At 44.0% G+C, this 27,204-nt stretch overlaps 11 protein-coding genes across 11 annotated transcripts; 4 read left to right on the top strand and 7 right to left on the bottom strand.

The window, feature by feature from the left end:
* The first annotated feature begins 188 nt into the window (after nt 1-188).
* On the top strand, nt 189-1,598 carry FA14DRAFT_191005 (uncharacterized protein). The gene has a single exon (XM_025501836.1). It carries the CDS (start codon nt 341-343, stop codon nt 1,493-1,495), a length of 1,155 nt encoding a protein of 384 aa, XP_025354195.1. The 5' UTR covers nt 189-340; the 3' UTR covers nt 1,496-1,598.
* Nucleotides 1,599-1,708: 110 nt separating this feature from the next.
* FA14DRAFT_161522 (cytidine deaminase) lies at nt 1,709-2,453 on the top strand. The gene is made up of 2 exons (XM_025499157.1): nt 1,709-2,016; nt 2,103-2,453. The coding sequence occupies exons 1-2, from the start codon at nt 1,761-1,763 to the stop codon at nt 2,306-2,308; spliced, it is 462 nt and encodes a 153-aa protein (XP_025354194.1). The 5' UTR covers nt 1,709-1,760; the 3' UTR covers nt 2,309-2,453.
* A 209-nt stretch (nt 2,454-2,662) lies between these two features.
* FA14DRAFT_136326 (GroES-like protein) lies at nt 2,663-3,920 on the top strand. The gene has a single exon (XM_025497019.1). It carries the CDS (start codon nt 2,690-2,692, stop codon nt 3,809-3,811), a length of 1,122 nt encoding a protein of 373 aa, XP_025354193.1. The 5' UTR covers nt 2,663-2,689; the 3' UTR covers nt 3,812-3,920.
* Nucleotides 3,887-7,171, bottom strand: FA14DRAFT_161520 (kinesin-domain-containing protein). Its single transcript, XM_025499156.1, has one exon. It carries the CDS (start codon nt 7,036-7,038, stop codon nt 3,970-3,972), a length of 3,069 nt encoding a protein of 1,022 aa, XP_025354192.1. The 5' UTR covers nt 7,039-7,171; the 3' UTR covers nt 3,887-3,969.
* A 444-nt stretch (nt 7,172-7,615) lies between these two features.
* FA14DRAFT_180526 (uncharacterized protein) lies at nt 7,616-9,655 on the bottom strand (the record flags this gene model as incomplete). Its single annotated transcript, XM_025501013.1, has 1 exon — nt 7,616-9,655. One exon carries the CDS (start codon nt 9,653-9,655, stop codon nt 7,616-7,618), a length of 2,040 nt encoding a protein of 679 aa, XP_025354191.1.
* A 547-nt stretch (nt 9,656-10,202) lies between these two features.
* FA14DRAFT_156566 (uncharacterized protein) lies at nt 10,203-11,195 on the bottom strand (the record flags this gene model as incomplete). The annotated part of the gene is made up of 1 exon (XM_025497841.1): nt 10,203-11,195. The coding sequence occupies one exon, from the start codon at nt 11,193-11,195 to the stop codon at nt 10,203-10,205; it is 993 nt and encodes a 330-aa protein (XP_025354190.1).
* Nucleotides 11,196-11,789: 594 nt separating this feature from the next.
* On the bottom strand, nt 11,790-13,073 carry FA14DRAFT_156565 (uncharacterized protein; the record flags this gene model as incomplete). The annotated part of the gene is made up of 1 exon (XM_025497840.1): nt 11,790-13,073. One exon carries the CDS (start codon nt 13,071-13,073, stop codon nt 11,790-11,792), a length of 1,284 nt encoding a protein of 427 aa, XP_025354189.1.
* A 302-nt stretch (nt 13,074-13,375) lies between these two features.
* Nucleotides 13,376-15,121, bottom strand: FA14DRAFT_66056 (putative chromatin assembly factor 1 subunit C). The gene has a single exon (XM_025502662.1). It carries the CDS (start codon nt 14,778-14,780, stop codon nt 13,509-13,511), a length of 1,272 nt encoding a protein of 423 aa, XP_025354188.1. The 5' UTR covers nt 14,781-15,121; the 3' UTR covers nt 13,376-13,508.
* Nucleotides 15,122-16,472: 1,351 nt separating this feature from the next.
* FA14DRAFT_125206 (uncharacterized protein) lies at nt 16,473-19,034 on the bottom strand (the record flags this gene model as incomplete). Its single annotated transcript, XM_025496689.1, has 1 exon — nt 16,473-19,034. One exon carries the CDS (start codon nt 19,032-19,034, stop codon nt 16,473-16,475), a length of 2,562 nt encoding a protein of 853 aa, XP_025354187.1.
* Nucleotides 19,035-19,801: 767 nt separating this feature from the next.
* FA14DRAFT_161517 (uncharacterized protein) lies at nt 19,802-21,755 on the top strand. Its single transcript, XM_025499155.1, has 2 exons — nt 19,802-20,629; nt 20,708-21,755. The coding sequence occupies exons 1-2, from the start codon at nt 19,916-19,918 to the stop codon at nt 21,620-21,622; spliced, it is 1,629 nt and encodes a 542-aa protein (XP_025354186.1). The 5' UTR covers nt 19,802-19,915; the 3' UTR covers nt 21,623-21,755.
* An 860-nt stretch (nt 21,756-22,615) lies between these two features.
* Nucleotides 22,616-25,903, bottom strand: FA14DRAFT_124358 (uncharacterized protein; the record flags this gene model as incomplete). Its single annotated transcript, XM_025496638.1, has 1 exon — nt 22,616-25,903. A coding segment is annotated over one exon (3,288 nt), but the record flags the coding sequence as incomplete, so codon positions are not given.
* Between the last annotated feature and the right edge of the window lie 1,301 nt (nt 25,904-27,204).

Genomic DNA, 27,204 nt, shown 5'->3' with positions numbered 1-27,204 from the left:
TGTAAACTCAAGCTTCGTTAGCGTTCCGTGCATGAATTGTCATCCAGTCTCACACTGAGAGGGGCAGCTCACGTCAGCCAAAGCAAGCACACAATCGCATATTCGGCACAGTGACGCAAAGGAAGGGTCATTACTCCATAGTAAGCTCAGCAAAAAGGAAGATCGGGCGCGCGCACGCAAGGATTGAAGGGTAATTGATTATTTAATCTGCTTCTTTTATCGGCGCCTTTTTTTTTGCATGAATGCTTATTTTTCCATCCGAGAAAATAAAGACGTTTAAAGATCCTTTACAAGTTTACATCACTTCCTAATCATACCGACTAGGATCGATGTACACAAAATGGCACGTCGTGTAGTTGCCTACGATGACATAGCCCTTCAATCAGCTGGTAATGTAACGTTGCCTCCCCAACCTTCATCATCATCATCTACTCTTCCCAAGGCAAGTTCACCTACAAATGGTAAAACACGAGATCATTGGACAGAAGAAGGTCGTCCAATCACAGCAAGTGCAGCTAGAAAGTATCGAAAAGTGTTACAATTACTAGGATCAGGAAAGATTGAAGATGCAAAAGACATGCTAAAACGAACAGGAACAGCTGAAAAAAGCACCGAGATTCAAGAGGCATTGGCTTGGGCAACGAAAAAGAGACAAGGTTCACAGGGTGAAACATCTGCTCAGCCCAATGGACATATCCCTAAAACCAACGGGGCTGTAGCAGTCGGAGATGGCCCGCAACTCGAGGAAGATGAGGAGGATGGAAATACAAGTCTGGTTGGAACATCTATATCCTGGCAAGGTACGAATCAGCCAAGCAGTGGAAAAGGGAAATCATTATCACATGCTGAAATCTGGGATGACAGCGCTTTGATCGATGCATGGGATGCCGCAATGGACGAATACAAACAGTTCGATGAAATGCGAAAAGCCCATCAAAATAAGAAAAATGGAAAACGAATCAGGGAGGAAGGGGATATAGATGCAAATACTCCTGCTTCTAAGAGAAGCTCTCTATGGCATGATTCGCCAGATGTTGGATCAGAGACGGCACAACAGGCTAAACAGGCGGCTGAAATAGCAAAGGAGACTGAAAAAGAATTGCTCATACGAAAAAAGCGAGAAGCGAAAGAGTTGCTTGCACAAATCATGCCAGAAGAGGAAGAGGAAGACTTTGAAGGTGCAGTTCTGAGCGGTGAGTACGACACACCACCATCCAAAGATGTTCCTGGCAATGAAGCATGGAAGGAAGCTTGTGAAATTGTGTCGAATACGCCAAATAGAATCGCAGGCTCGACTGATCAAATTCCTCAAACGTATGATCAAGCGTTCTCAAATGGTGCGACGGCTGCCACTTCATCGACTGCCCAAGGCCGTAATACAACCACCCAAACGATGAGCCAAGAAGATGTTCTGCAGAATCTAGCCATGTCGTGGTATTATGCCGGATATTATCAAGCGATGGCTGTTCAAATGACACAGCAGCAGCAACAGTAAAAGATACGCTGATTCATATACCCTCTCTTGTTGTATACTATTCTGTCACAATTTGAAATGTCTTCTAAGACGGCAGCCAAGGATTGATTGCAGTCAGGAGTCTGAATCCAATTCCCCCCGTGTTGATCTGAGTTGACACGCCGCTAACCCCCGAATTGAATGTAAACGCGCTGAACAACTCGCACGACAGTGTGTTTGCTCTGGCAGATAAGACTGGCATTCATCTTTGTGATCACCATCAGAGCGTAATCAACATTTGGCAAGGATGACGACGATCACCGCTTCCGAACGACAAGAGTTGATCTCATCTTCACTAAAAGCGCGCGATTTGAGTTATAGTCCTTATTCTAAATTCCGAGTAGGAGCTGCAATTTTAACAAAAGATAAACAAATCATCCTTGGTGCAAACGTTGAAAATGCATCATACGGAGCAACAATTTGTGCAGAACGAACGGCATTCGTTAAAGCCATAACAGAAGGACATAAACAAGGAACTTTCTTGGCTGTTTCAATCTCTGGAGGTGAGTGTTGCTGAAAAAGATGACGCGCTTATGATGTTGACTCGCTTACCTTGTTGACATGATCACCCTGCTTCTCCTCCTAATAGACATCGACAATCATTGCTCGCCATGTGGTATTTGTCGACAATTTATGAGAGAATTTTGTTCTCTTGATATGCCAATTTACTTACCTTATTCATCTTGGACGAAAGAAAAGGATATCGAACGTACTACTGTGATTAATACAACTTTGGGAACTTTGTTACCTATGAGTTTCGGACCGGAAGATTTGGACCGAGAGAGGAAATCATAGTGAGCAAGTAAATATCATCGTTATTGCAACAGAGTTCGAATTAAAGCGGATAATACGCTCTAAATAGAGATGTACACTAGTAGGCATTTCCAAAACATTGTGGTATATGATAGAGGGTAAACAGTCAAACATTTCTTATACATACTCTTTGTTACTTTTGCACTTGTCTCATGACAGAATGAATTGCATTCGTATAGAACATAACGGCATTTGAAGTTAAAGGGAGTGGAATGGTAGGGTGCAGCTTCCGGATTTAAGACGCTAATGAGTGGAGGAATTTGTTGGCGGACATAACTGTAACTCCGAAAGGCTAGAAAGTATAAGAAGATAAGATGTATTCTACCCTCCTTCATGATTCCATCTCCACAACTATCAAACAACATGACTACCGTACCACAACAACATAAAGCAGCCGTTCTCACCAAGGCTGGTGCACCACTAGAAGTTCAAGATTGGAAAACACATTCGATCAAAGATGATGAAGTGTTGATCAAAGTCACCGCATCTGCCATCAATCCAGTGGATTGGAAGATACGTGATTGGGGAATCTTTGTTGATTCTTATCCATCAATTTTAGGATCAGATGCAGCAGGTGAAATTGCACAAGCAGGTAAACAAGTTAAAAATCTAAAAATTGGAGATCGTGTTTTCTTTCAAGGAATCATTAAAACTCTTGATGGTAGCACTTTTCAACAATACGTTACAATGCCGGCCGATTTAGTTGGACTTACACCATCAAATATCACAGATGAAGAAGCATCAAGCGTTGGTTTGGCTTCGGTTTGCTCAATCGTGGGCTTGTATAATCAAACAGGATTACACATTTCACCCGCTCCATGGGAAAAAGGTGGCGATCAAGCAGGAAAAGGTAAATCCATTGTAATCTTGGGAGGTTCAAGTTCGGTTGGTCAATATGCCATTCAACTTGCACGTTTGTCAGGTTTCGAAACAATCGTTACTGGTTCTTCAAGTGCTCATCATGATCATTTGAAAAAGCTTGGCGCTACTGTTACTTTGGACCGTAATACTGCCAAAGCGGAAGATTATGCCAAAGCTGCCACTTCAAACGGACATGCATTTGCAATGATTTATGATTCAATTGCCATTCAATCTTCTCACATTGAATCCGTTCAAATTTTGCAACATGCCAACAAGAAAGGCTCTCAAGCTGCATCAAAGGCAGGATTAAAGACAAGCACGGTTGCAACCGTATATTCATACGAAGATGCAGTTACAGAAGAAGTCAAAAAAGGCGTGCAAAATGGAGCAGAAGAAGTAGACATTAAAGTTGTTTGGGGTATGGGAAGTGCGGATTATTTGCGTCCTCAAGCTTCCGCCTTTTTCAAAGCGGCAGGAGGTCAACAAGGTTGGCTAGCCAAACAACTATACTTTGCAAATCGTGTTGTAGTCGTTGAAGGTGGGTTATCCGCTGTCAATAAAGCTCTTGACAAGAACCGCGATGGTGTTTCAGGTCAAAAGCTTATCATTCGTCCATTTGAGTGAATCACATTCTCTCACATAAAGTAACCTTGTTGTATGTGTCGTGAAATAAATAGTAATAACAAAGTAATATACAATCTGGGAAATCGTGCAGACGATCATAAAAATATACAAATATAGTTCAATAAGAATCGTAAAATCGGCTACTGTAGCCCTTAGCATCATGCTTCATGGGCAGCACTGCTTCGTGAAGGTCGGGTACGGATGGGTCCGATCCCTGAACCAGGTGTGACATTACTGCTGCTTGTACTACTCTCTCTGCGACGATAAGGACTGCTTCTGACAGAATTACTGAGAGGAGCTGATGAAGTAACTGCAGCCGCAATTTCACCACCATTTCGATCAATCTTTCCAATCATTTTCAAAAGATCGTCCGTACTTTCATCTGTATCCATAGCGTCCGAGCAAGACGAATTTCCTGCAACATTTGCATCCTCTTGTCCGCTTTCTTTTTTACGTAGGAAGCTACGGTCGAACATCCCATCTCGCTTCTTTGGGTTTGTAGACGACGCTTTCGATGCAACACTTTCATTCGCCAGCTTAGAAGATCCCAAAGGCTTACGAACAGGCGCAACTTCAAAGGCATCCTTGCTCATATCTTCCCATTCGGCACTTGAGCTTGCCAAGTCTTTGTTTGGTGATGCTTCATTTGTCATTTCCCTTCTGATTGATGCTAGACCAGGCGCATTTAGAGCAGCAGCAGGTTGAGAATGACCATTGGTGGCTGTCGATAATGATGTGCGAATGGCACGACTGGGTCCCTGAGCAAGTCGTTCATTGTCATTTTTCTTATCGTCAATTGAGCCAATGCCAGCTTCATCAGCCCAACGGAACGTTTTCTTGGGTTGCTCTGCAACCGAGACTGGTGGACCTGCTGCTGAGACAGAGGCAGACAATTTGGCCGTTTCGACTGAATTTTGACTCACCCTTCTTCCAGAAGGTTGACTTGTTCTTCTCATTCCGACCGCGCTAACACGACGTACCGATGGTCGACGGGCAGTTTTGTTGTTCAATGGTCCCGTTGCATTGTTGCCAGATAAAGCCATTGCGCTGGCTGCACTTGATGGAGGTACCATCGAAGCACGCTTTTGAGCGATCAATCTTGCAGCAGGTCCCGTAATATTGGCAGTGATCGGTCCACTTGCATGGCCAGCAATCGAACTTCTGGTTCTTCTTAAATTTGTCGAACGACGCAATGCTGTTGGAGATTGGGCAGCAGCTGCAGTATGAATACCAATATGACGTGTGAATGTTTCATCGTTGATTTGAGATGTTGCACGTAATTGTTCGATCAACTGGCTTGAAGAATCTCCTTTCGGTTCACTCACTTTCTCAAGTTCATTCGCCGTCTCTTTAAGTGCCACCGTGCAGCGTGCTCCTAAATAAACAAAGTCGGCCAAGATACCCATTCCTGCACCCAACTGTTTGGACATCGTATCTGCCATAATGTTGCTCTTATGTGCTTCCAATTCAGTCATCATACTTTCACCGACGATACGAACAGAAGCAGTAGCATGTTCATCGAATTTGACGTTATTGGAAGCCACCAGTAGGGCACCACGATGCATTTGTAAGCTGTTTGCAAGATTTTGCACGTCCGATTGCATGGTTCGATCAGCTAAGATTGCTTCTTGACGAGCAATCATCTTGCGTAAGACTTGCTTCTCGCTTTCTACGTCTGCTGAATCTGTACCTGTTGCCGGATTCTCTTCTTCCAATTGTTGCAGACGTTGTCTCAGAGGCACAATACGTACGTTGGCAGCCATCAACATAGCTTCATGGACGGCTTTTTGTGATACTACTGCTTTGACAGATTCAGTACTTGTACGCATCTTCTTCCTGACTTCTTCCACCTCTTCAGCCATTTCGACTCTTCGACGCTTCTCACCAGCCGATTCGACGGTAGCTCGATCGGCAAGCTTTGCTTTAAGTTGAGCAACTTCTTCCTTGAGCTCGTGAATGGCTTGCACATATTGTGCGACATGACGGTCAACGTTGAGCATATTGCGTGAAACCTTTGTACGAATATTCTTTGCTTGATTCGCATATTTGAGTGTATTGTATGTCTCATCGTAATGTGCACTTGAGGGACTGACGCAAACGATCATTACCGTTTTGCAATTGCCTCCCAATGAAAATTTGAGCAACCGTGTCAGCTTACTATTACGATAAGGAATATGACGTCCTTTCTGACCGCCTGATTGACACAGAGCATTAATGCAATTACCCAAAGCCAATAAACTCTTGTTAATGTTAGCACCTTCTTTCATTCGAGCACCGTTATTGCGTGTTGCAGCCGCACGCTCTGAACCAGCCAAATCGATAATGTTCAAAGATGCACTCGTGAATTCCATCACGGTATCTGCTGTACGTGGTCTTTGGGTAACGTTGATTTGCAAAACGGCATGACTTCTTGAACTGACTGCATTCGCTTCTGTTGGGCTCATTGTACGGCGTTGATTGCCTTCTTGAATCATATCGAGCACACGTTCAGGTGATTCAGGAACATGTTCAGTAATGCCAACAACGCTGATCCTATTCGTTGCATCTTCACGTAACATTAGACCTTGTCCAGGCGGCGTTGGCGTAGGACTCAAAAGGTCACGAATTTGTTCGTTGTAAATTTCCAAATAAGATAGACGGATTTGAACGTCAGATTCCTCTCGATTCTCTTCGATGCGTTGGTATAGCTCCCGCATTGTCAAAAAGATCACACCTGGATCTTCCGGTGTTCCACTGATTGTATGCGTTTTACCACAGCCTGTAGCACCGTATGCGAATACACTTGCATTGAAACCGTTCAGAATTCCATCCAATAAGGGTTTTGTTGTGTTTTCAAATACTTTTTCTTGACCGCATGAGCTATCGAAAACACGGTCGAATGCGTAACGTATATCTCTTGGCTTTCGCATGCCATGTGCAAAAGTATTCTGTGTTCCCGACCCGGCATGTGAGTTTTTATAGAGAGGATTGTTTTCAGGTGCATCAAAGATCAAAACTTTATCGTCAACAGCCTGGACGATGTTTCGGAGATACTTTGTTCGTAGACTAGGCCCTGTACCATTTCCGTTTGTGATTGAGGTGTTTCCTGCGCTTTTTGATGGTGATCCACCACTTAGTCCTCCATCTCCCAGGAATGGTTGGTATGTATCTGTTGGTGCTAATTGTGCTTTTTCTTTTCCACTAAAAGGTCGAACTCGAACAGCGACGCTTATTGAGGATTCAGCCATGTTGGCCAGTATGACTTGAGTGATGTTACAAAAGCGGAAAAGACTTGGAGGTGGGTGTGATGGTTAGGAGCTGTGTTTTTGAGTTGAGTTGCCCTTGACTGCTTGATTAATGTTGATGGTGGTTCACTTGTAGTTGTTCTACTCAATCTCTGACATGAAAGTCAAGATTGTATGCACAGTCTGTAATGGTATAAATCTGTATGTATATAGATCTTTGAAGTGTCACAAATGGAAACAATACAAACAAGGCGTAACGCCCCAAAAAGTGCAGGCAGTTTGGCAGTATATGGATACTCTTTGTTGGATGTTACTTTTGAGAACAACACTTCAAGGCACACACACACACACACGTCGACTGCATTTAGAGTGGAGAAACAAACACGCGGGCGTACAGACAGAGCATATTGCGCCAATAATTCGCGTCATGTCACGAGCTTATGCACTTCTCTCCAATCCAAACTGGTGGCTGCTGCTTTACTTATGACTACCATCATGAATCGATTAAAGACGACAAAGATGCATTCCTACCGGAGCAATATGATACACTAGGTATAAATAATCTAACAGACTGTAGGCATCATGCTGGTTTCTTTCCCGTAATCGCACCCTTCACTTTACTCCAACCACTCTGCGCAGCTGATGCTACTGGTGTCAATAAAGGTGTTGCCATACCACCCACCATACTGACAGCTCCCGCAGTTTCTAAAGCTTTGCCAAATTTACCCCCGCCTGATCCACCTGCCGACGCCGGTTTGGAAGGACTTCTATATGGTTTTGTTCTACTCCTCGGTGAACCTCCTACTTTACCTCTTTTCACCAAGAATTGTACCTCCTCATTTGATGCTCTCTTTCTCTGAGGAGGCGCTGCTGGCTTGGCCACGGCTGCTTTCGCTTCACCAGCAAATTGTGCAACCGAAGCAGCGCTCATTGCAGCTCCTGCTGCTCCCGCTATTTTACCGCCAATTCCTTTTCCACCACCACCTGATTTGCCAGCAGGTTTAGCAGCAGGTTTTGGTGCAGTTTTTCTAGCTGGCATGGATCTACTCTTGCCCAGATTGAACCTCGCACGTTTGACCAAAGCTCCCTCTTTCTCAGATTCATCTCTTTTTTGGGTTTTGGGACCTGTTACGGCACCTTTGACTTCCCCTGCAAAGCTTGCAACCATAGCAACGCTCATTAGAGCTCCTGCTCCAGCCATTGCTTTATCCATTTTGCCCATCTTTGGTGCTGCTGCTTCGTGTCGAGCAGCTGATGCAGCCTCTTTTTGTGCACCTCGACTACCACGACTTCCTCTTGCTCTACCTCCATTTATGCCTCGTGTAGGTTCACGTTTGATGATCGAAATCTCTCTTCCATTTTCAAAAATATCAATCTCTAAATCTCTCTTTCTTGGTGGTGGTGCAGCAGCAGCGGCGGCAGCATTCTTTTTTGCATTCCAACCGTCTTTAATAGCGCCATGAGCGGCTATACCAGTACTTCCAACCATAGCAACTGTTCCGGCAGTGTTGAGGTGATTAAGTGCTTTTCCCATCTTCAGCCTGAATCTTGCTCGTTTTTCCAATAATGGCGCATATTCATCTTCTGGCAAGCTTCTCTTTCGACGAGATTTAATGATTCCATGAATGTCTTTTCCTGTATTTATTGCAGTTGGAATTGCTTTGACAGCTTTTTTAAAAAGTTTAAAAAACGGGCTACGCTTTTGTAAACCTTGCTTTCTTTTGTTCTGATAACTTTTCACTGCTGCAATTCCTGGCATTATAACCGTTCCTCCTACCATTCCTGCCAAGGATGCAGTATTCAAGAATTCCATACCACCACCCCTTTCACGGAATTCGTCATCGCTTGATTCGTACTCTCGTGCTTCATCCATTTCCATTTGATTGAACGAGAGTGATCGTTTAGCAACAGGCACTGCTGAAGCTCGTGACTTGTTTCTGTTGGATATATGCGTTTTGACACTTGCCACAGCTGGAGGGATTACCATTCCGCCAAACATTACTGCCGTTCCAGCAGTTTGCAGAAATTGATTCCTTTTGGACATTTGACCATCATCTTGATCATAGGTGCAGAGAATACCGGGTAAATCAGCTTCATTGATATTCTCACGGTCGAAAGCGTGTGGTGCTTCTCCATCATTGACATCTCGCTTGGCTGGGCTTTCTGGTACAGGCGTTGCAATCGCACCAAGAGTAACCAATCCAACACCTGTACCAATGGCTACTTTCTGTTTTGTTGCTGGAGTGGCTTTCCTGTACTGATGTTTAACTCTTTGCCATGGATTCATCGGATCACGTTTGCAGAATCGGCAATTTGAATTGCTTTGACTGTCCTTCCTGTGAAGATTCTCTGATCTGTGGATGTTCCTGTTGGAGGGGGCGTAAAGATTATCCATATCTTCTCCCCCCATGAATTCCACATTCTCGTTATTATCCGATCCAGACAGCACCTGAATGCAATCAAGATTGCTTTCATTTTCATCCCAAACGGAATGTGCGAAGTCTTCTTGTCTTTGCATTGCTTTAGAAGGCAAAGCTTCATCTTGTATGGGTATGTAAGCACTTGTGACGCATTCTATTAAATACAATATCGTAAAATATAAAGCGAAATCGAGTTTCATCTTGACCAGCAAAATGACTCAGTCGAACTAGGCCTGTTCAGTATAAGCTGCAGTGGTGCTCAAGCTCAAGCTTGAAGAGGTGGCCCTTGAAGGATGTTTTGCACAGGAAACGGGGTGACAAGCAAAACAAGATGATCTGGTCATTTTATATATTTGTGATGATGCTTGAAATGAATGAAACACTTTCATGGCGCTAAGACGCCTGTCTTGCCATCACATTTGCAAGACCCGTGCCTGAATAATGGTTGAAAAGATTCTAACATCTGGATTTGACTTGATCTGGCCCTTTCGTGTTGAATTTGCCTTAAGATGGATGATTGTGAATGTGCAAAGAAGACCCGAAAATGACATTTCCAGTTAGGACTGTTGGCGTTCCAGGCGTTTGAAGACCTGAATGGGGCGCTGCATCCTTACCACAATCGACATTTGAGGCGTAATGGGCGTTCATCAAGCAACACGGGGATAAGTGACATTCTACAGTCATGTTTTGAAAAAATTCTATGAGAGAGTGCACATAAAACATCTGTATGATAATCAATTTAGCCTATTACGACAAAGCCCCTTTTGGAATGATGAAATCACTGTGACCTCTTTGAGCAATGGGAATGCAAGTGATAGTGGGAAATTCTTCATTTGAATATTTACTGTAATTCCGCTTTCTATATGAATGTGTATCGTCATCCGTCACCCTTTGAACTTTGTGCGTTGTCATCCATCCGACCGGGATATAGAGTAGTTGAATCGAACCACCAACCCAAGTCAATACTTTGCTTACCGTTGGATTAGCTTGCTTTGGCTTTTTAGGTTCAGGTTTGGCTGGAGAGGAATGACTGCTTCCGACTCTGCTTAAAGCAGAATGAGCAGGCGAATGCATACCCGCTTCTATTGCATGAACTGATCCTGGTCCATGAGAAGAATGCAAGATACTCTTTGTCATAGAACCGGCCTTTTGTATTTTTCTGAGATCAGCTCCTCGCTTTTCGAGAGATCTTTTGACGTGAATAATTGGCAGAATTGGTGGCGGGATGAGAACTTTTGGATTCTTTTTTGGTTTTGGTGTAGATTTTCCACCTTTAGATTTTTTCACTTCCATTTCTGCGGCTTTCGATTTGATATTTGAAATTTGTTCGGTATCCCAGGCCTGAGCTGCACTTGTCATATAAGCAGGTAGTGTATAAGCACTTACCATCGTACTAAACACTCCTATACGTTGTTCGGCAGGCATACCCTTGAAAGTCTTGTATAACGACTTAAAAAATCTTTTTTGATATCTTGTTCCATTGTCAGCTTGTTCATCTCTAGAAGGAGAAATCTTCTTTGGGGACTGTTGCTGGAGGTAGATTAAAAGACCATGATTGGCAGGGGCTTGATCAATGCAAAGTTGTACCTTATCAGCGAAATACTTGTTAAATTCACTGAATAACTCCTGATTGTCGATAGACGACCTTACATTGGTATCTCCAACATTTCCCATAAGAACAGGTGAGCCGAGACCTCTAGCTATCAAAAGGGATACAAAAATGTATCTGATTGATTTCATAAAAGTTGAATTTTTCACAGATGAACAAGACAAAATGTAAGAGATGGGATGTTTACACATCATAAGCTACTCCTTTTATGTCATTACAGCTTATCTTTCTTGATTTGTACATCACGCGATTGTTCCATCATTTTATCTTCAATTGATATCATTCTTCCTATTGATTGTCAAAATCGCTAATCTTTCATCCTTTACTCAAATTCTAGTGAAACTTCTAATCTTGTATGCTAATGGCGTCATCTCATCCAATACACTTGATTACGAGCAATGGCACGTTTCACATGTGATCGATCAGCGAATTGATATCATACAAGGCTGTGTTTATCTGTCGCTTGTTTTTCTGTAATATTCGGTGATGCTCTGTCAGTTTCCACAAGCCGTACTCTATTTCTCACTCTTAAGGCAAGTGCCGAACGCCTCCCAAAAGAAGACGATAGCGTTCTCACTTCATGGCGCTCTATATCCTTGCCGCTGATAAGAAGATAAGGACAAGAAGATTATTTGAAATATGTATACATTGATTATGTACAAATACAGACGATTTTGTGATTGTACATTTTGTTTAGCTAGGCTAGCTTCTTCTTGATCTTCACATTAAACCTCTTTCTCCTCCGAGATTGCACTTGATTGTTGTGCACAAGCGATGGCCAATGCCCTTTCTTGAGCAATAGCTTTTGCTGCAGCTACTTTTGCTTTCTTTTCCGCTTCTTTCAAAGCTGCATCCATCTCTTGTATCAAATCGCTGGCATCAGCCAATTCCGATCTAAGTGCCGCTTTTTGTCCAATTTGTTCTTTTAATCGATCTTCCAATTTCTCATTCTCTTTTTGCAAAGCATCAATGCGTTGAAGCAAACGAATACCCAAGACAGGCGCAGCTGCTTCACGTTCGACTCTTCCTGCTCCTCCTTCCAGCTCAGTCATTACCTTCCAAGCCGATTCTGGCTCGAATCCCAATGCTTCGATACGCATTATCAATGCTTCTTCTCTTTGTTGGAATGCGGTTGCTAATTGGCTTGCATCACTGATTCCACTCAGATCCGGTCGAGGTGGAAGAGAAGGCAATCTTGAAAGGTGTGGTACAATCGGCGCTTCGGGTGGCTGATAAGATGTTGATGTAATACCTGCAATTGGGTTGCTTGTATGCTCGCCTGGATACACATTCCTTCTGGCTGTGGGCGCAGATCTTGTCATCGCTTGTCTCGGCGTATTGTTGTGCTCATTTTGTGGGCTGAAAGAGAAAGATGGCTTTGAAGGAAGAAAACTCGGCACATTACTAAGAATTGTGGATTTGCTTGTGCTCGTACTTGTGCCACTTTGTACTTCCGTACTTTGATCAGGCTCAGCAGGCGTGTCTGTGGGAGGCAGTCCACGGATTCCTGATTGCGCTTGCCCACCATCAGAGCCTCCAATAGACATTCGAGACATCGATTGTTGTGGAGTGGGAAATCTTCTTTGTCGTGCTCCCATCTGTCTTTGTCCGCCTGTATGCATTTGTGAAGGAGGAACAGCATACGGAGAAGGTTGATGATGCGGTAAAGGTGATGGAACCCCTTGTGGCATCAATGGCGGAACAAATTGGCCATACATGTTTGGATTCATTGGTGCCATTGCATGAGGAATTGGAAAGGGAGCTTGTGTTGGATACATGGGTGGAAATCGCATATCCTGCATTTGTGGTGGGGCTCCGTATTGCATTTCGAATGGAGGAATTTGTTGTTGCACATTGGGAGGAGGATAAGGAGAATATGTCGGATTGATACTATCAGGCGTTGAAGTACCTCCATCCGAACCTAAGTGGGGCTGATGCATGACATTGGGAGGCATTGCACCCGATCCTTCTTGACCATAAACTTGTTCGTGTGTGGGCGGTGGTCCCATTCCGCCATGATGTTGATCCTGAGATTGAAACATTGCTTTCCCGTCTATATGGAATGTAAGGTCATGGTAATCGGTCTACTTTGTCATCTCAACACATTGAAACCGTTTCACATTTGTGATGATGGATTGATGGGAAAGTGTTTGATTGTTCTTCGGAGGTAAGCTTATCTTGTAAATTAGTTCACGCTAATGAACAAGCAGCGAGAAAAAATAAACTCGGCTTACAGTTCGCGTGTACGCCCATTAAACGCGCTGAGCTGCACTTCAATCATGGGGAAAAGTTACAACGCCCAGCCAACATCATCCTAATGTCACATCGATTGCATCATTCTCTTTGAATCCTAATTCACATCCTTACTGTAGAGATACAAATCGTATTGAACTTGCTGCACAACATTATATATATAGTCATTTGTTTTACATGGGTTTTACCCTTCACTCTAATTGATCTTCTGGTACATCACCACCATCGTCACCCAAAGCTGTTGCGCTTGGCTTGAAGATCTGCAAAACATTATCTTCGGCAACAGTAGCCATCGTCCACTCTTCTTGAGGTGACCAACAAATATCAGAAGGACGTGCGGTGTGTCCACCATGAACGAATAACAGCTCTGCAGGTCCATCTTCCACTTCATCCGGCGTCTGTTCTTCACCGATTCGGGAAAGATCCCAAATCATGACTCTGCGATCAGCTGCTGCACTTGCCAGAATTGTTTCATGATGCGGTGACCATGCCAATTGCAAGACTTCATCCGTATGTGCTTCCAAGGAATGTAGTCTTGATTTGGTATTACGCATATCCCAAAGTGCGACAGTCTTGTCACTTGATCCTGTACAAAGAATGTACTCGTTCGCTGGACTGAAAACGACAGAATTAATCTCAGCTGAATGAGCATCTTCCACTTTGTTCTTTGGACTGGATGATTTCTCTCTTGTATCCCAAATCAACATCAATCGATCATCGCCAACGCTAGCAAAGATTGAATCATGCAAATTATGCCATGCAACATCACCCACAACGGCAGAGTGTCCACGATAGGTAGTGATAGGATCCAAATTCAACTCTCCCTTCTTGTACGATTGGATATCCCAATGGCATACAGTCTCATCTTCAGAGGATGCGAGTATATGTCCTTGCTTTAGAGGATTCCACGATAATCCATAGCCTTCACTCTCTTGCCCGTTCAACACAATGTCTGGTTTGCATTTACCATCGGCACTTGGCTGTAGGCTGTGCTTTGTTCGATCAAAGATGTATGTAGGTCCTGCGACTGTTCGGGTAGCAATCAAATCGGGATTTTGTGGACAATACCGAGCTCTGTTGACCTCTCCCTCATGATTGATTTTTTGATTGACCGATACCCTTGGTGTGAAGCCTCCGTAGGACCCAATCTCTCCTTTGTCTTCATCATATTTTGTCGTGTCTAATGGTGCTTCCTTGCCATCAGAGGCTGTTGTCGGTAGCTGAACATTGGCAATTTGAACGTAATTTTGATCTTGACCTGATGTATGCGTTCCCAATAGTAGCCGATGTTGATCATAATTCTTCCCTGCTGGACTTTCACGATCTGGAAACCATTGAACTGTTAATGTTGGCCATTCCAACGCATGTGTGACCACTAGATCGTACAAGAATCCTGCATTCTTTTTCCAGATCTTGTATTCTTCATTGGTTACCTTTACGGCATTAATGTCTTCTTCGTTCATTTTTGGGGATTGCGTAAAGGTGATCAAAGTTGATGGTAGAACTTTAGCTTTGCAAGCTTTCCATGGGAATCTCTCTTTTCTTTGTCCCGGAACAACAGCAAAAGTGTGGTGCTATGTACTAAACGCGTGCACGTACGCGTCAAATGAACTTTTGTCCTGATCAATGAATTGCATGCAATCAAGTCAGACATCAGAAATGGCGCGTGATCAATCGCGGGCGTCCATCGCGTAGAGTGGAATTCATGCAATTGCAGAAAGACCAACACTCATAAAATACTTGGGACAAAGTGCCTAAAACAAACAAATTTGCTGAGCAAAGAATGCGCTGCTTAAAGCAGGAGACCAACTAGACTGTTTGCGCGCCCGTACGAATGTATCAAATGCATTCATCCTCCTTTATCTTACCATCATCAACAAACGAACACACCATTCAACATTTGACAAGATGTCTCAAGCAGCTGGTGCATCACAAGAAGTAGGAGAGGATGATATGTCAGCCTCAGGACCATTGTCAATCTACAAATTGGAGGTAAGTGGCAAGAATGTATGCGCCACCTGGGAGGGTAGAACACTGACATCTTCTTGTTGATTCTTAGGAACAAGGTGTTTCCCATGCTGATTGCAAGAAATTGGCCGATGCTGGATTCTACACAGTCGAAAGTTTGGCATTCACGCCAAAGAAGATGCTCTTAAGCGTACAAGGTATTTCGGCTGCTAAAGTGGATAAATGCGTGGCAGAAGCCATGAAACTCGTTCCTATGGGCTTCACCACCGCAGCCGAATTCCACAACCGTAGGAAGGATGTCGTCACTATCTCTACGGGAAGTTCAAACCTTGACAACTTGCTCGGTGGCGGAATGGAAACGGGAAGTATTACCGAATTGTACGGAGAATTCCGTACCGGAAAAAGTCAACTCTGTCACAATTTAGCCGTTGCCTGCCAAATGCCAATCGATCTTGGTGGTGGCGAAGGTAAATGTTTATTTATTGACACCGAGGGAACGTTCCGTCCTGAGAGATTGATCGCCATTGCAGAGCGTTACGGTCTAGAAGGTGAAGAGGTATTGGACAATGTCGCGTACGCAAGAGCTTACAACTCCGAGCACCAGCAATCCCTCCTCATCCAAGCCGCCGGAATGATGACTGAAGCACGCTTCAGTCTCCTGATCGTTGATTCGTTGACGAACTTGTTCCGCACTGACTTTAGCGGTCGTGGTGAATTGAACGCTCGTCAAATCGCTTTGGCCAAATATATGCGCGGTTTACAACGTTTAGCCGATGAATTTGGTGTAGCAGTAATCGTTACCAATCAAGTTGTGGCAAAAGTTGATGCAATGAACTTCGGGGGCGATAAAACCCCAATCGGTGGTAATATCGTTGCACATGCTTCGACTACACGACTCGCTTTACGCAAAGGACGTGCTACTACTCGTATCATGAAGATCGTCGATTCGCCATGCCTTCCTGAATCTGAAGCGGTGTTTGAAATCACAGCAGAAGGTATCAAGGATCCCGCACTTGATGTAGCTAAATGAGTTTTGATTTGTTCTCTGTCCCCTCTTTGTACCATAGTGAGATGTTCCAATAGCGACTAGAATATTTACCTAAAGACTGCGGCATACATGGTATGAACTTATGTACATTCGATCACACTAAATAGGTACACAAAGAAAGGGTGTCTCACAAGACTCATCATGATGCCTCCGTAGGTGTTCCGGGTTTTGATGGTGTATTTTCAGCAGGTTTCATATCGTTTAGAGCCGGTTTGTCTTGCCCTTCATCTCCTCCACGACGCTCGCTAGCTTTTTGTTCCAATGTTCTACCCGCTTCGTCAAAAGGTCGCTCATAGATACCATCTTTCTTGCCTCCATCTTGAATATCTTTTGTTCGTACATCTTCCGAAAGACTATGCGTTCGTGTTCTGCGCTGACTCATACCTTTCTCATTTCCATTCAAAGCTGTGGATCGGGACAAAGTAGGCGATAAAGGTTGCGTTGCAGGCGAAAATGCTTTCAAATCGCTGCTCGATCGATTCCGTTTATCACGAAAAGATTCGCCAGCCGTACTTCCTGATCGACTACGAGAATGTTTGGGCGATCGAGGCGATCTAACGCCATCGCCACCTTGACTGAGGAGTCGCGCTGGATTAATCATACTAAAGATTGCTTCATAATCCCCTTCTTCCTCTTCCTCCTCCTCCTCTTCTTCCTCTTCGTCTGCTTCTTGTGCTTCCCGTGCAATTTCTTCCTTTGCTGCATTGTTAGGCTCAACAAGAGTTGCACTGCTATCAGAAGTACTTCCTGTACGCTCCCTTGTCTTTGAAGAGGATTTGTGAGCGCTCCATCCGAACAATTTTTCATCTGCCCATGAGAGTGGATGGGATAAATAATTACTGCTGCTTGAATCTTGTGAAGCAGTCTTTTCCTTCCAAATAAAGCTTCCTTCTCTGCCAGGTGTACCAGGCGGTGGAGGAGCGCTTGAACTTGGTCTCTGCGAGAATAATCTCTTTTCCTCGAAGTCGCTAAACGTTTGCGGTCCTAGTTCTTCAATCACTTGGTTAAGATCAGCTGCGATACGAACACGTGTCTCTTGTAACTCTTTGATGACCTTGTAATTTCCAGGCATCAAGCTAACAAAGAGAGGCGGCAAACTCTTGTAAATGTCCAAGCCAACTTCGGAGAATTTCACTGTCGAGTAAGCCAACATTGGCATAGCTGTCATTGTGTATACCGACATAAATAATTGATGACGGGTACGAAGACCATATTTGTGGGCTAGATACGTTGCCACTCCGGCATAGAAAGCATATAGGACAGGCGTGATTCCCAAGGAGACCAATACCTTCCATGTAGCCACTACATCCCTTCCAGCCACTTTGACTTGAGAAGCAAGTAACGCTTCTTTGGCTTTCTTACGACTGATAAGCTTTGCCAATAAAATGATCGGGGAATTTAGAACAACACCTGGCAAAGCCAATCCACCCCATAAACCAAGCAAGAAGAGCCTGTATCCCAATAGGCCAAGACTTCTCCATCCTGCTCTTGTGGCCCGCTCTACCTGATGATCTCGCAGTCCGGCATAACTGAGCATCTTATTATAACGCAAGATATCTTCTTTGAGTTTTTGAACTCTCGGCTCATCTTTATGTTTTGAATATCCGATGATAAATTGTCTGTTAAGATGCACTACTTGACTTAGGGTTGGATGAGCTCCCGTTGGGGTGTACAACCTTCTTCCGGCTTGGATAAACATCAAAGTCTCATAATCAGGTGCTCTGACAGTGACACTCTTCAGTCCGTCATACACTAAATCCATCATCTTTCCAACTGCTTCACGTTTTCCTTCTCCGCCTTTTTCGAAAAGCCCAACCAATTCCCGTGGCACTTCTAGAGGCGCACCAAATTCGACAACAGCACGAGAGCGGAATTTGTGAGGATGGAAGTAGGAAAGACCGACAGGAACGATTTTGACTTGCAGGCCGGGGTTACTGGCCATTGCGCCTAATGCCATAATCACAACACCAGCTTTCAAAGGAAGTAGGTCTGTCCTGTCATGACTGCCACCTTCGGGGAAAATACCCAAGCTTCCTCCTCGGGCCAGACTCTCGTACACTGTTGAATACATTTGGGTTTGATCGACGTATGGCAAGCATTGGTACATGCAGCCTTCCTTCCCTTTTTCTTTTCCGCCTTCTTTCTCATCAAGTGGCCCTTCCGGTATGTCGCCCTTTAATGCTTTGATCGCTTTGGAATCTTTGAATTCTTTCTTGATCTTCACTTCCGTATCAGAGACAATTTCAACTACCTCAGCTGATGCATATCCTGTTGCTTTTGGAAGCACAATCTGACCTTTGACTACCAATTCTTTGGTGAATTGCGAATTGTGACCTTGTAAAAGGAGTGGATCGCCAGAAGGGTGGAGGGTGATCGTTCCAGATCCCTTTTTGGCGCTATCGGCAGCACGTACAACAGGAATACTTTGCATCAATCTTGCTGCAGCTCCGATGAAAGGTCTATTGAGACTCTTTTGAGCAGTCAAAAAGGCGACCCTACGACCGGATCCTCTACGGACCTCTGATGCCAATAGAAGAGGATCGAGGAATTGATTGTGATGTGGTGCTCCTACAAAGATGACCGGTCCATCATTTGGGGGCGGAATGCGCCATGCACCACGAGGCTGGATAGATCGAAAGAAGATGTTGATGATCAGACGCCAGAACAACAAGGCGAGATCGAAAGCCACATTTGTCGGCATCACTCCTTGGGTAGCCATGGCTCTACAAATAGCACGAGCTACGACAATAGGTGTTAATTTGATTGCAGGAAAAGGTAAACCGATCAAAAATCGCTGAAGATCACGAATAGTCTCTTTCAGTCGTGGAGGATCGGTAGATTTGGTAGCCCAAGCTTTCTTTGAATTAGCACTTGTTCCTGTTGAATTGGGAGCGTTTGCAAGTGCGGCTATTGCATCAAGTGTTTTGGCAGGCTGAAGCGGTTTGCTTGGTTGAGAGGATTGAGGAGGGATAGCAATTTGAGATCCTTCTTGTTTTTCTGAGTTTGTTTGTAAAGGCGTAGGAAGTGGCGGATCAGTTGTTGCAGGAGTTGGTGGTTTGCGAGGCGTCCTTGATTGAGGAGGTGGCATTTATGTTACAATCAATTAGACAACTATCGACAGATCCACACTGCAACGATGATCTGAACCAAAAGGCGATTGACAAGATAATGATGGTTTGACAGGAACTATATTTGAAAGGGAAGATTCATTTTAAGCCTTAATTTTTCTCAAAGCGAGCACAAACGCAGGCACTTTCCAATGCATCAATTCACACAATCTTACACGTTTCTGCACAGGCCCCACCTGTGGGGCCCTAAAGGTAACTTTGACTTTGCATAGCGGAGAGAAAAAAAGGTTGGGGCGTCCAACTGCACTGACCGACTTGACAAGTGTTCCTAATTCATACACGTGCAACTAGCAGGGGTAAAATACGCCAAGCGTGAAATCAAGTGCATGTATTCGAACCACCATCACCACCAACGCTAGTCGCCATCATCATTTTTGCTCCTTAAACATCCACATAAATATCTTAAACCCATACAAGAAAAATACTATTTACACTCGTCTCTTTCTCTACAAAAATGTCCGCTTCGATCGGGGGTTCATCTTCTTCCCTCAAATCGAAATCGGGGAGCGATTTGAATGGCGGCAGCGGAAGCGGTGCAAGTGGTACAAAAACAGAATGGCCACAATCATTGAAAAATTTTGCCAATAAATGCTTTAAAGCATCGAATGATGTGAACAGAACAGCAGTACAGGAAGAATTGCGTGCTTTGATTTACAAATGTTATACGGAAGGTACGATAAATACGATCGATTGGGATCATATGCAGTTAAAAAGTTTGGGTAATGCCAATCTTACAGGAACAGCAAAGGGTGGCGTTTTAGGAAAACAGAAAAAGAGACCTGCATTATCAGGTAGTGCAGATATTTTGGCAGAACGGGAAAAGAAGGAAAAACGTGCACGTCGGTTTGATCGTGAACGTGAAGAATTTGATCGAGCAGAGCAGGAAGGTTTGTATGCTATCACACCTGCTTCAAATGGAAGTTTAGCAGATCGTTTGAGCGGAGCATTTGGAAGCGTCAATAATAGTGGGCCAGTTGCGGTAAAACCGTTGATACATGTTAATCGTCAGCAGAATCCATCCGCATCTGCACCCGTCATGCCGTACGGAGTTTCTCCCTCGACAGGTGTCTCAAATTATGATTATTCGGGATCATGGCAGAATCAGTCAGGTCAACATTCGGGCGGAATAAGCGCAGCCCTCTTTGTTGGGTCAGACGCCGCCGATCCGGTGAGTCATTTGGATGATCGGTTAGACTTATGATCTTCGTACTGACATCATTTTCCTTTTCTTTCTCTTGGATTGCAGAACGTGATTGATTGGGATCAGGACACTGTGGTGGGACTTTCTACAAAGCTGGAAAAGCCATACTTACGTCTGACATCAGCTCCTGATCCTCGCAATGTGAGAACACTTGCCACCCTAATGCAAACTTTGGAATTGCTGAAGAAAAAGTGGCGAACAGAAGGAAATTATAACTACATCTGTGATCAATTCAAGAGCATGAGACAAGACCTTACTGTGCAACGGATAAAAAACGAATTTACAGTAAAAGTGTATGAGATTCATGCAAGAATTGCACTCGAAAAAGGCGATTTAGGCGAGTATAACCAATGCCAATCGCAGCTTCGCGGTTTATATGCATTGGGTATCAAAGGATCAGTGATGGAATTTTTGGCTTATCGGATCTTGTACCTTTTGCATACCCGCAATCGAAGGGATGTGAATACTTTGATGGCCGAATTGACACCCAAAGATAAAGCAGAGAAAGCTGTAAAGCATGCTCTCTCGATTCGATCTGCTCTTGCTACGGGTAATTACCATGCCTTCTTTCGACTTTACAACGATTCTCCCAATATGAATGCCTACATTCTTGATCATTTAATCGATCGTGAACGGATCAATGCCCTTCTTATTTTGGCCAGATGTTTTCGACCAAACCTTTCTCTCTCCTTTCTTACTTCTGAACTTGCCTTTACAGATTTACATGAAGCGGACGTATTCTTGGAAAAGCACGAAGTGGCCTTGTACGTTTTACCTGCCAGCGCAACGACGAACGAATCGGGAAAGGGATCAAATAAAAAGGGGGCCAAACGCAATCCGCCCAAACCGACATTACCCCCTCTTGAACAGCGCCATTGGGATGCCAAAGCTGCTCAATCGATTTTAGACCAAGCTCGTCACAAATTTAGAACGGTGGATATAAAAGGACAATTGTCGTAATAAAACCTCCCTCCCTTTGGGCCAGTCTACCTGTATTTTAATCCTCGATACATCATTCGTACTGTACAACATCACTACCATACCAGATTAATGCAAAATGTGTACTGCACAGATGAATTGATCTATTCCAGAGATACCTGAGTGAAGGTTATAAATACAAGTAAAAAAATAGCGAATCCCAAAGCAGAAAATGCAAGAAGGAGCAAAAGTACAATTGTGTATGTGTGGGGGGTATGTTTTCGTGTGATCAATCAGAGTTCAGCTTTTTGTTGGAGTATTTTGCATAGAAACATCTTCACCGCTGCTCATTGCTTCATGCAATGCAGGTTCACCGTCCATTGTTGCACGCATCATTTCTCCGTCCAAATCTCGTCCTAATCCTGCTTGTTCTCGACTACTTCGACGGAAAAGTGGAAATGGATTTCTAGTTGCTGCTTTTGATGCAGAACCAGGCACGTTTGTGGATGCTCCATCTGAAGATTGAGATTTATCCATCATGACACTATCAGCAAATGTAACTTTAGGTAAAACGGATTCCGAAACTTCTCTCGGGTCTTTGCCATGATACGATATACTTCTTGGAGATGAGGTTGGCCTTTTTTCCTGAGATTCTTTCTTTAATCGTAAAACATCTTCCGCAGAAGAACGTCTTGCGCTCAATAAGACGGCAGCAGCGCTTAAAGCATCTCCACTGCGGAACAAGGACAACGCTTCTGAGCCCAATGCTTCGTTAGGCATCTTCAATCGTTCAATTACTGCTTCACTAGGAGGTGAGAGACGAACGTTTGCTAGTCGATTGGTCGTCGAAGGTGACAAGGCTTCCGATGCAATTGCAAAAGTGACGGATTGAGATGGCATCCCTTGACCTGAAGTTAATATATCTGGGAATGGGAACTCGACAGCGCTTCCTGTCGAAGTTGCAGCAGAAGGATAAGGTTGACGTATCGCAGACATTTCTGCATGAACAGATGCTGTCGAAGTTGCTTCAGTCACAGGTGCCACGAATTGAGATAAACTTTGACGAGCTTCTCCATCATATAGCCATTTACACAATGTAGCTTCCAAAGCTGGTCTTTTGACAGGCTTTGCAAGGTAATCCACCATTCCTGCTTCTAAAGCACGTTCTCGATCACCTTTGATTGCACTTGCCGTTAAAGCAATGATTGGCAGCATTCGTGTATCTGGATTGGTTGATCTACGAATCATACGTGTAGCTTCATATCCATCGCATTCGGGCATTTGACAATCCATCAAGATTGCATCGTACGTATTCTTTTCCAATTCTTCCATTGCTTTTAATCCATTTTCAGCCGTTCGGCAATTGAATCCCATTCTTTTGATATTCTTTGAAGCAATTTGAGCATTGACAACATTATCTTCTGCGATTAAGATCCAAATATCTTTACGTGGCCGCATAAGGGTAGCTTTTTCTTCGTCAGATGTGCCCATCGAGAATCCATTGCCGGGCACATTGACAGGATGTACATTAGCATCTTCGGCTTTGGCTGCGATGGCTGCCTTTCTTTCTGATTCAGTAGCCTTGCGGAAAGGAATCACGAACCAAGCATGACTTCCATCACCTTCTATTGAATCAAGGCCAATCTTTCCGTTCATCAGTTCGACAAGATTCTTTGATATACTCAATCCTAGACCTGTTCCTCCAAACCTTCTTGCGGTCGAAGGATCTGCTTGTGAAAACGGTTGGAAAAGTCTGCTGAGCGTATTAGGTTTGATACCGCAACCTGAATCTCGAACGTCAAATTTGACGATCAAATTATCCAGGTCTTCAGACAATTCAGTCACTTCTAAGCTGATGAAGCCTTGGGCGGTAAATTTGATCGCGTTTGTCAATAGATTGGTAATCACTTGACGAAGTCGACCCATATCACCCAATACTTGGCCTTTGTAGGTTAATTCGACAGCTTCTCGGAACTCAAGACCTTTCTTTTGCGTTGCAAAGCTCAACATCCGTTTTGCATCGCGCAAAAGAACTTCTAGATTGAAGGGAGCCTTTTCTACATCCAATTTACCGATTTCTACTTTACTGAAATCCAAGACGTCATTAATAACGGTCAACAAACCTTCAGCGGATCTCTGAATCGTTTCAGCATAATCGCGTTGTTGCAATGTAAGTCCTTTCTCATCGAGCAACAATTCTGATAGACCAATTACACCCGCGATCGGCGTTCGAATTTCGTGGGACATATTGGCCAAGAATTCAGACTTTAATCTACTTGCCTCCCTTGCTGCGCCTTCTGCTGCCAAAGCTCTGGTCTTTTCCATCAAACTTTCTTCCACTTTTTCTTGTGCACGTTTACGATCCGTGATATCCAATGATGCTCCTACAACACCAACAATCTCACCTTCGCCTTGCTCTTCCATATCTTCGAATGGTGCATCTTCGATGAGTCTTTGAGCAGCTTGATTATCAGCACGCATGGGTGTATACGATGTTCTAAACCATCTCCCTTCGATCTCCATTTCTTCAACAACCGTTTCACCAGCCAATGCTTTCTCCATTGATTTTCCAATTAAAGCAGGATCCCAAATCGTATAAATGGAGCGACCGACCATTTGTTGTTTGGCATGACTGTGTGAAGCGCTATTGCTGTTGCTATTACTGGTATGATGATGATCTTCGTCGCTGGTATCTTCAATCATTCGTTGACCTGAATTACCTCCTTTTTCGGAGCTACCGGGTGTGCCAGGGGCCAACAACTTTAGCTGTCGAACACCCGGTCCTTCGGCAATCGTGATTCTACCTTCTCTATCGGTTGCCCAAATCGTCATTGCAGCATGATTAATCACGCTTTCCAATTGAGATTGTGCGCGACGACTGTTTGAAAGAGCTTCAACTTGATCGTGTATATCAGTGCATGTTCCGAACCACTTTTGGATAACGCCAGACTCTTGATCTCGCATTGGCAACGCTCTACCTAGGAACCATCTCCAAACTCCATCTCCACGTTTGATACGATAAGCTGTTTCGTATAATTCACCAGTTCGTAGAGAATAACTCCATCTTTTTGCCGCTTCAGGAAAATCTTCTTCATGAATTGATACTTGCCAGCCTACACCACGAGATGTCTCTTCATTCGTACCTGTATAGTCATACCAAGATTTACTGTACCATTCATGATATCCCGAAGGCGAAGTAACCCAGACAAGTTGAGGCATAGCATCACATGTTTGCTTAAAGTATAGATCTCCTTCCGTTTTTGCTTCTTGACGTAATTTAGAGCGTTCTGCAGTCAGATTTCGAAGCACAATCAATCCTCCAATGTGTTCGCCGAATCCTTGTTGATTTCTCAATGGTTTTCCCGTAACTTGCAAGATATGCCTTTCGCCTGTAAGCTTATCCATCAATCCCATCGTTACAGGTGCCTTTGGCTGTCCCATGATTACGCATCGATAGATTGGCCATTCACTTTCTTCGAGTGGATTCTCGAACTTTTCGTCCCAAACGGTCATTGCTTCGTTGATCCATGCGAAAGCTTCGAGGCCGTCATCTTCTCCATTAACGTTTGCCGGATTCACTCCTCTGCCACCGCTGAATGATTGAAGCATTTCCCTACATGGCTCATTTTGCATGACATGTTTCAAATCTTTGCTTACGACCATGATGGCTTTATCAAGATTTTCAAAGATTGCATTTTTGAGCTCGGCAATGACATTGCTCTCTGAAGAAGATGGACTTTCTTCGCGCACTTTTGAATTTGCAGGTAAAATTGTTAGAGTGAACATAGCCTCATGAGCGGGTAGATGTGCAGCCTGGTGGTGTAATGCTGAACGTGAAGCAGAGGTGGGCGTTGTATTATTGTAAGGTGATGAAGGACTTTGTACACTTGCTGGACTAGCTTCAGTAGAATTCGTTGCTGCAGGATTGGAGAGGTGACTTGCTGCAGCTGAAAAGATTGGATCCGTTGCAAACCAAGCGGAAATGTTCACATCAGCAGTGATTGTTGGACCGTCTTCGGCGGATTGCATTGCTAGTTGGGTGGCATAAGGTAAAGCAGTACGACCGGAGCTACCGATGCTTCCAGACGCTTCGTTTAAAGCAACATTCAACTCTCTGCGAAAAGAAGGTGCAACGAATCGCTCCAATCGTTGTCCTACAGCGTTCACGTCTAATATGCCAAGAATAGTCTCAGCGGGTTTATTGAGCATTTTGATCGCTCGCGTATGATCCAGAACGATGATTGGTATTGGTGCAAAGTACAAAGCCCGCAAAGATTCGTCAAGGTCCATCATATTGACACTTGAATACTGCCTACGATCCATCATAGCATCAGAGTAATTTGCAAATCGTGAAGGCGGACGGAAATTTCCAGACGTAGCACCGCCTGCTATGTTTGCACGTTGATAATGATGGCCCGATGATGAATTGGAGAATTGATCTGCTCCACTACTTCCACTACCGCTTCCACTACCAGAATTGTTTTGCCCTGATCCTGCCGTACTACCTTGACGTTCATTATTCCCGCTTATAGTGTTTCCTGATTTGGTTCTACTAACACTAGGACTGGAAGCTGGATTGGTGGTATATGCTGTAGGACTCGGGGCAGTATTTGTTGTTGGCTGTGTACCGTCTACTTTTGATGATCTTTTTGTGTTAGGAGAGCTTGCACTTGCAGAATGCCGTGCTGATTGAGGAGCACCGGGAATGGCAAACGAATTACCGACAAAGTTCTTAGATTTTTGTGTTGTGGTGGACATTGCATCCGGTTCATTCAAGGGGACAGAAGATGAGAATGCATCGATCGGAGCTGCTTGCGATAAGACTGATTCCGTTCCCGGAACGCCTTCGGGTTGTGTTGATGCTACAATATCCGATATCGAATTTGTTGTATCTCCATCGTCCATGTGAATATAAGGTTGAGGTGAAGATGCCTGACCTTGTGCTTGGCGTTTCCGAGTTCCACTTTGATGACCATCTGACGAATTTCGGATAGTAGCATGACTAGTAGGTGAAGAAGTTGACGGTACGCTATTCACCGTTGAGCCATCGTTATCCTGTAATATATCTTCTACGTCGGGTAGATTGACATGAGAAGCGGTCGGAGTGGAAGATTCCGATTGAGAAGCAGGTCTCTTTCGTGAGTTCATTGTGCGTACGTTATTCTATGCGATTACGAAGTACCAAGTCAATGCATCCGTCACTTTCCACAATTGACCAAAGACCGTATAGATGATAACCAAACAACGAAGGGAGAAGTGATGGCGATCAAGATCAAAAATGAAATCTTCATCGGAAGTGATTATTCCTTTTCTTCCCCTTTTTGCTCTTATTCGATTTTGAGCGCCCTGTAAGGATGTATGCAGTATACTCGCGCCGGCGTATTATGATTACCACCTTTTGACATGCATTTTACGCAGCGTATCTGCTGAAGTTCATGTTCCTGTGTATTCTCATCACTCAAGTGCCTAAGAAAAATGAAAGATGAAAAAAAGCCACAAGGAGGGAATCAAATCGGCTAGAATGAGATCACAACTAAAACAATGAATTGTTTCAACGCACTTCTCCACTCTCCGCACTTCATTATAAACGCGTCTAGACTTCTTTTTATTTTGAGGGGAAAAAG

The sequence above is a fragment of the Meira miltonrushii genome (genome assembly GCF_003144205.1).
Source record: "Meira miltonrushii strain MCA 3882 unplaced genomic scaffold FA14scaffold_3, whole genome shotgun sequence".
Lineage (NCBI taxonomy): Eukaryota > Fungi > Basidiomycota > Exobasidiomycetes > Exobasidiales > Brachybasidiaceae > Meira > Meira miltonrushii.
This window is presented reverse-complemented; position numbering and strand designations above follow the sequence as displayed.

Excerpts from the sequence above, each read along its gene's own strand:
- FA14DRAFT_191005 (XM_025501836.1), top strand. The coding sequence starts at position 341 with ATGGCACGTCGTGTAGTTGCCTACGATGACATAGCCCTTCAATCAGCT.
- FA14DRAFT_161522 (XM_025499157.1), top strand. The coding sequence starts at position 1,761 with ATGACGACGATCACCGCTTCCGAACGACAAGAGTTGATCTCATCTTCA. Across the intron at positions 2,017-2,102 it reads GGCTGTTTCAATCTCTGGAG|ACATCGACAATCATTGCTCG; the intron begins GTGAGTGTTGCT and ends TCCTCCTAATAG.
- FA14DRAFT_136326 (XM_025497019.1), top strand. The coding sequence starts at position 2,690 with ATGACTACCGTACCACAACAACATAAAGCAGCCGTTCTCACCAAGGCT.
- FA14DRAFT_161520 (XM_025499156.1), bottom strand. The coding sequence starts at position 7,038 with ATGGCTGAATCCTCAATAAGCGTCGCTGTTCGAGTTCGACCTTTTAGT.
- FA14DRAFT_66056 (XM_025502662.1), bottom strand. The coding sequence starts at position 14,780 with ATGAACGAAGAAGACATTAATGCCGTAAAGGTAACCAATGAAGAATAC.
- FA14DRAFT_161517 (XM_025499155.1), top strand. The coding sequence starts at position 19,916 with ATGTCCGCTTCGATCGGGGGTTCATCTTCTTCCCTCAAATCGAAATCG. Across the intron at positions 20,630-20,707 it reads GGTCAGACGCCGCCGATCCG|AACGTGATTGATTGGGATCA; the intron begins GTGAGTCATTTG and ends CTTGGATTGCAG.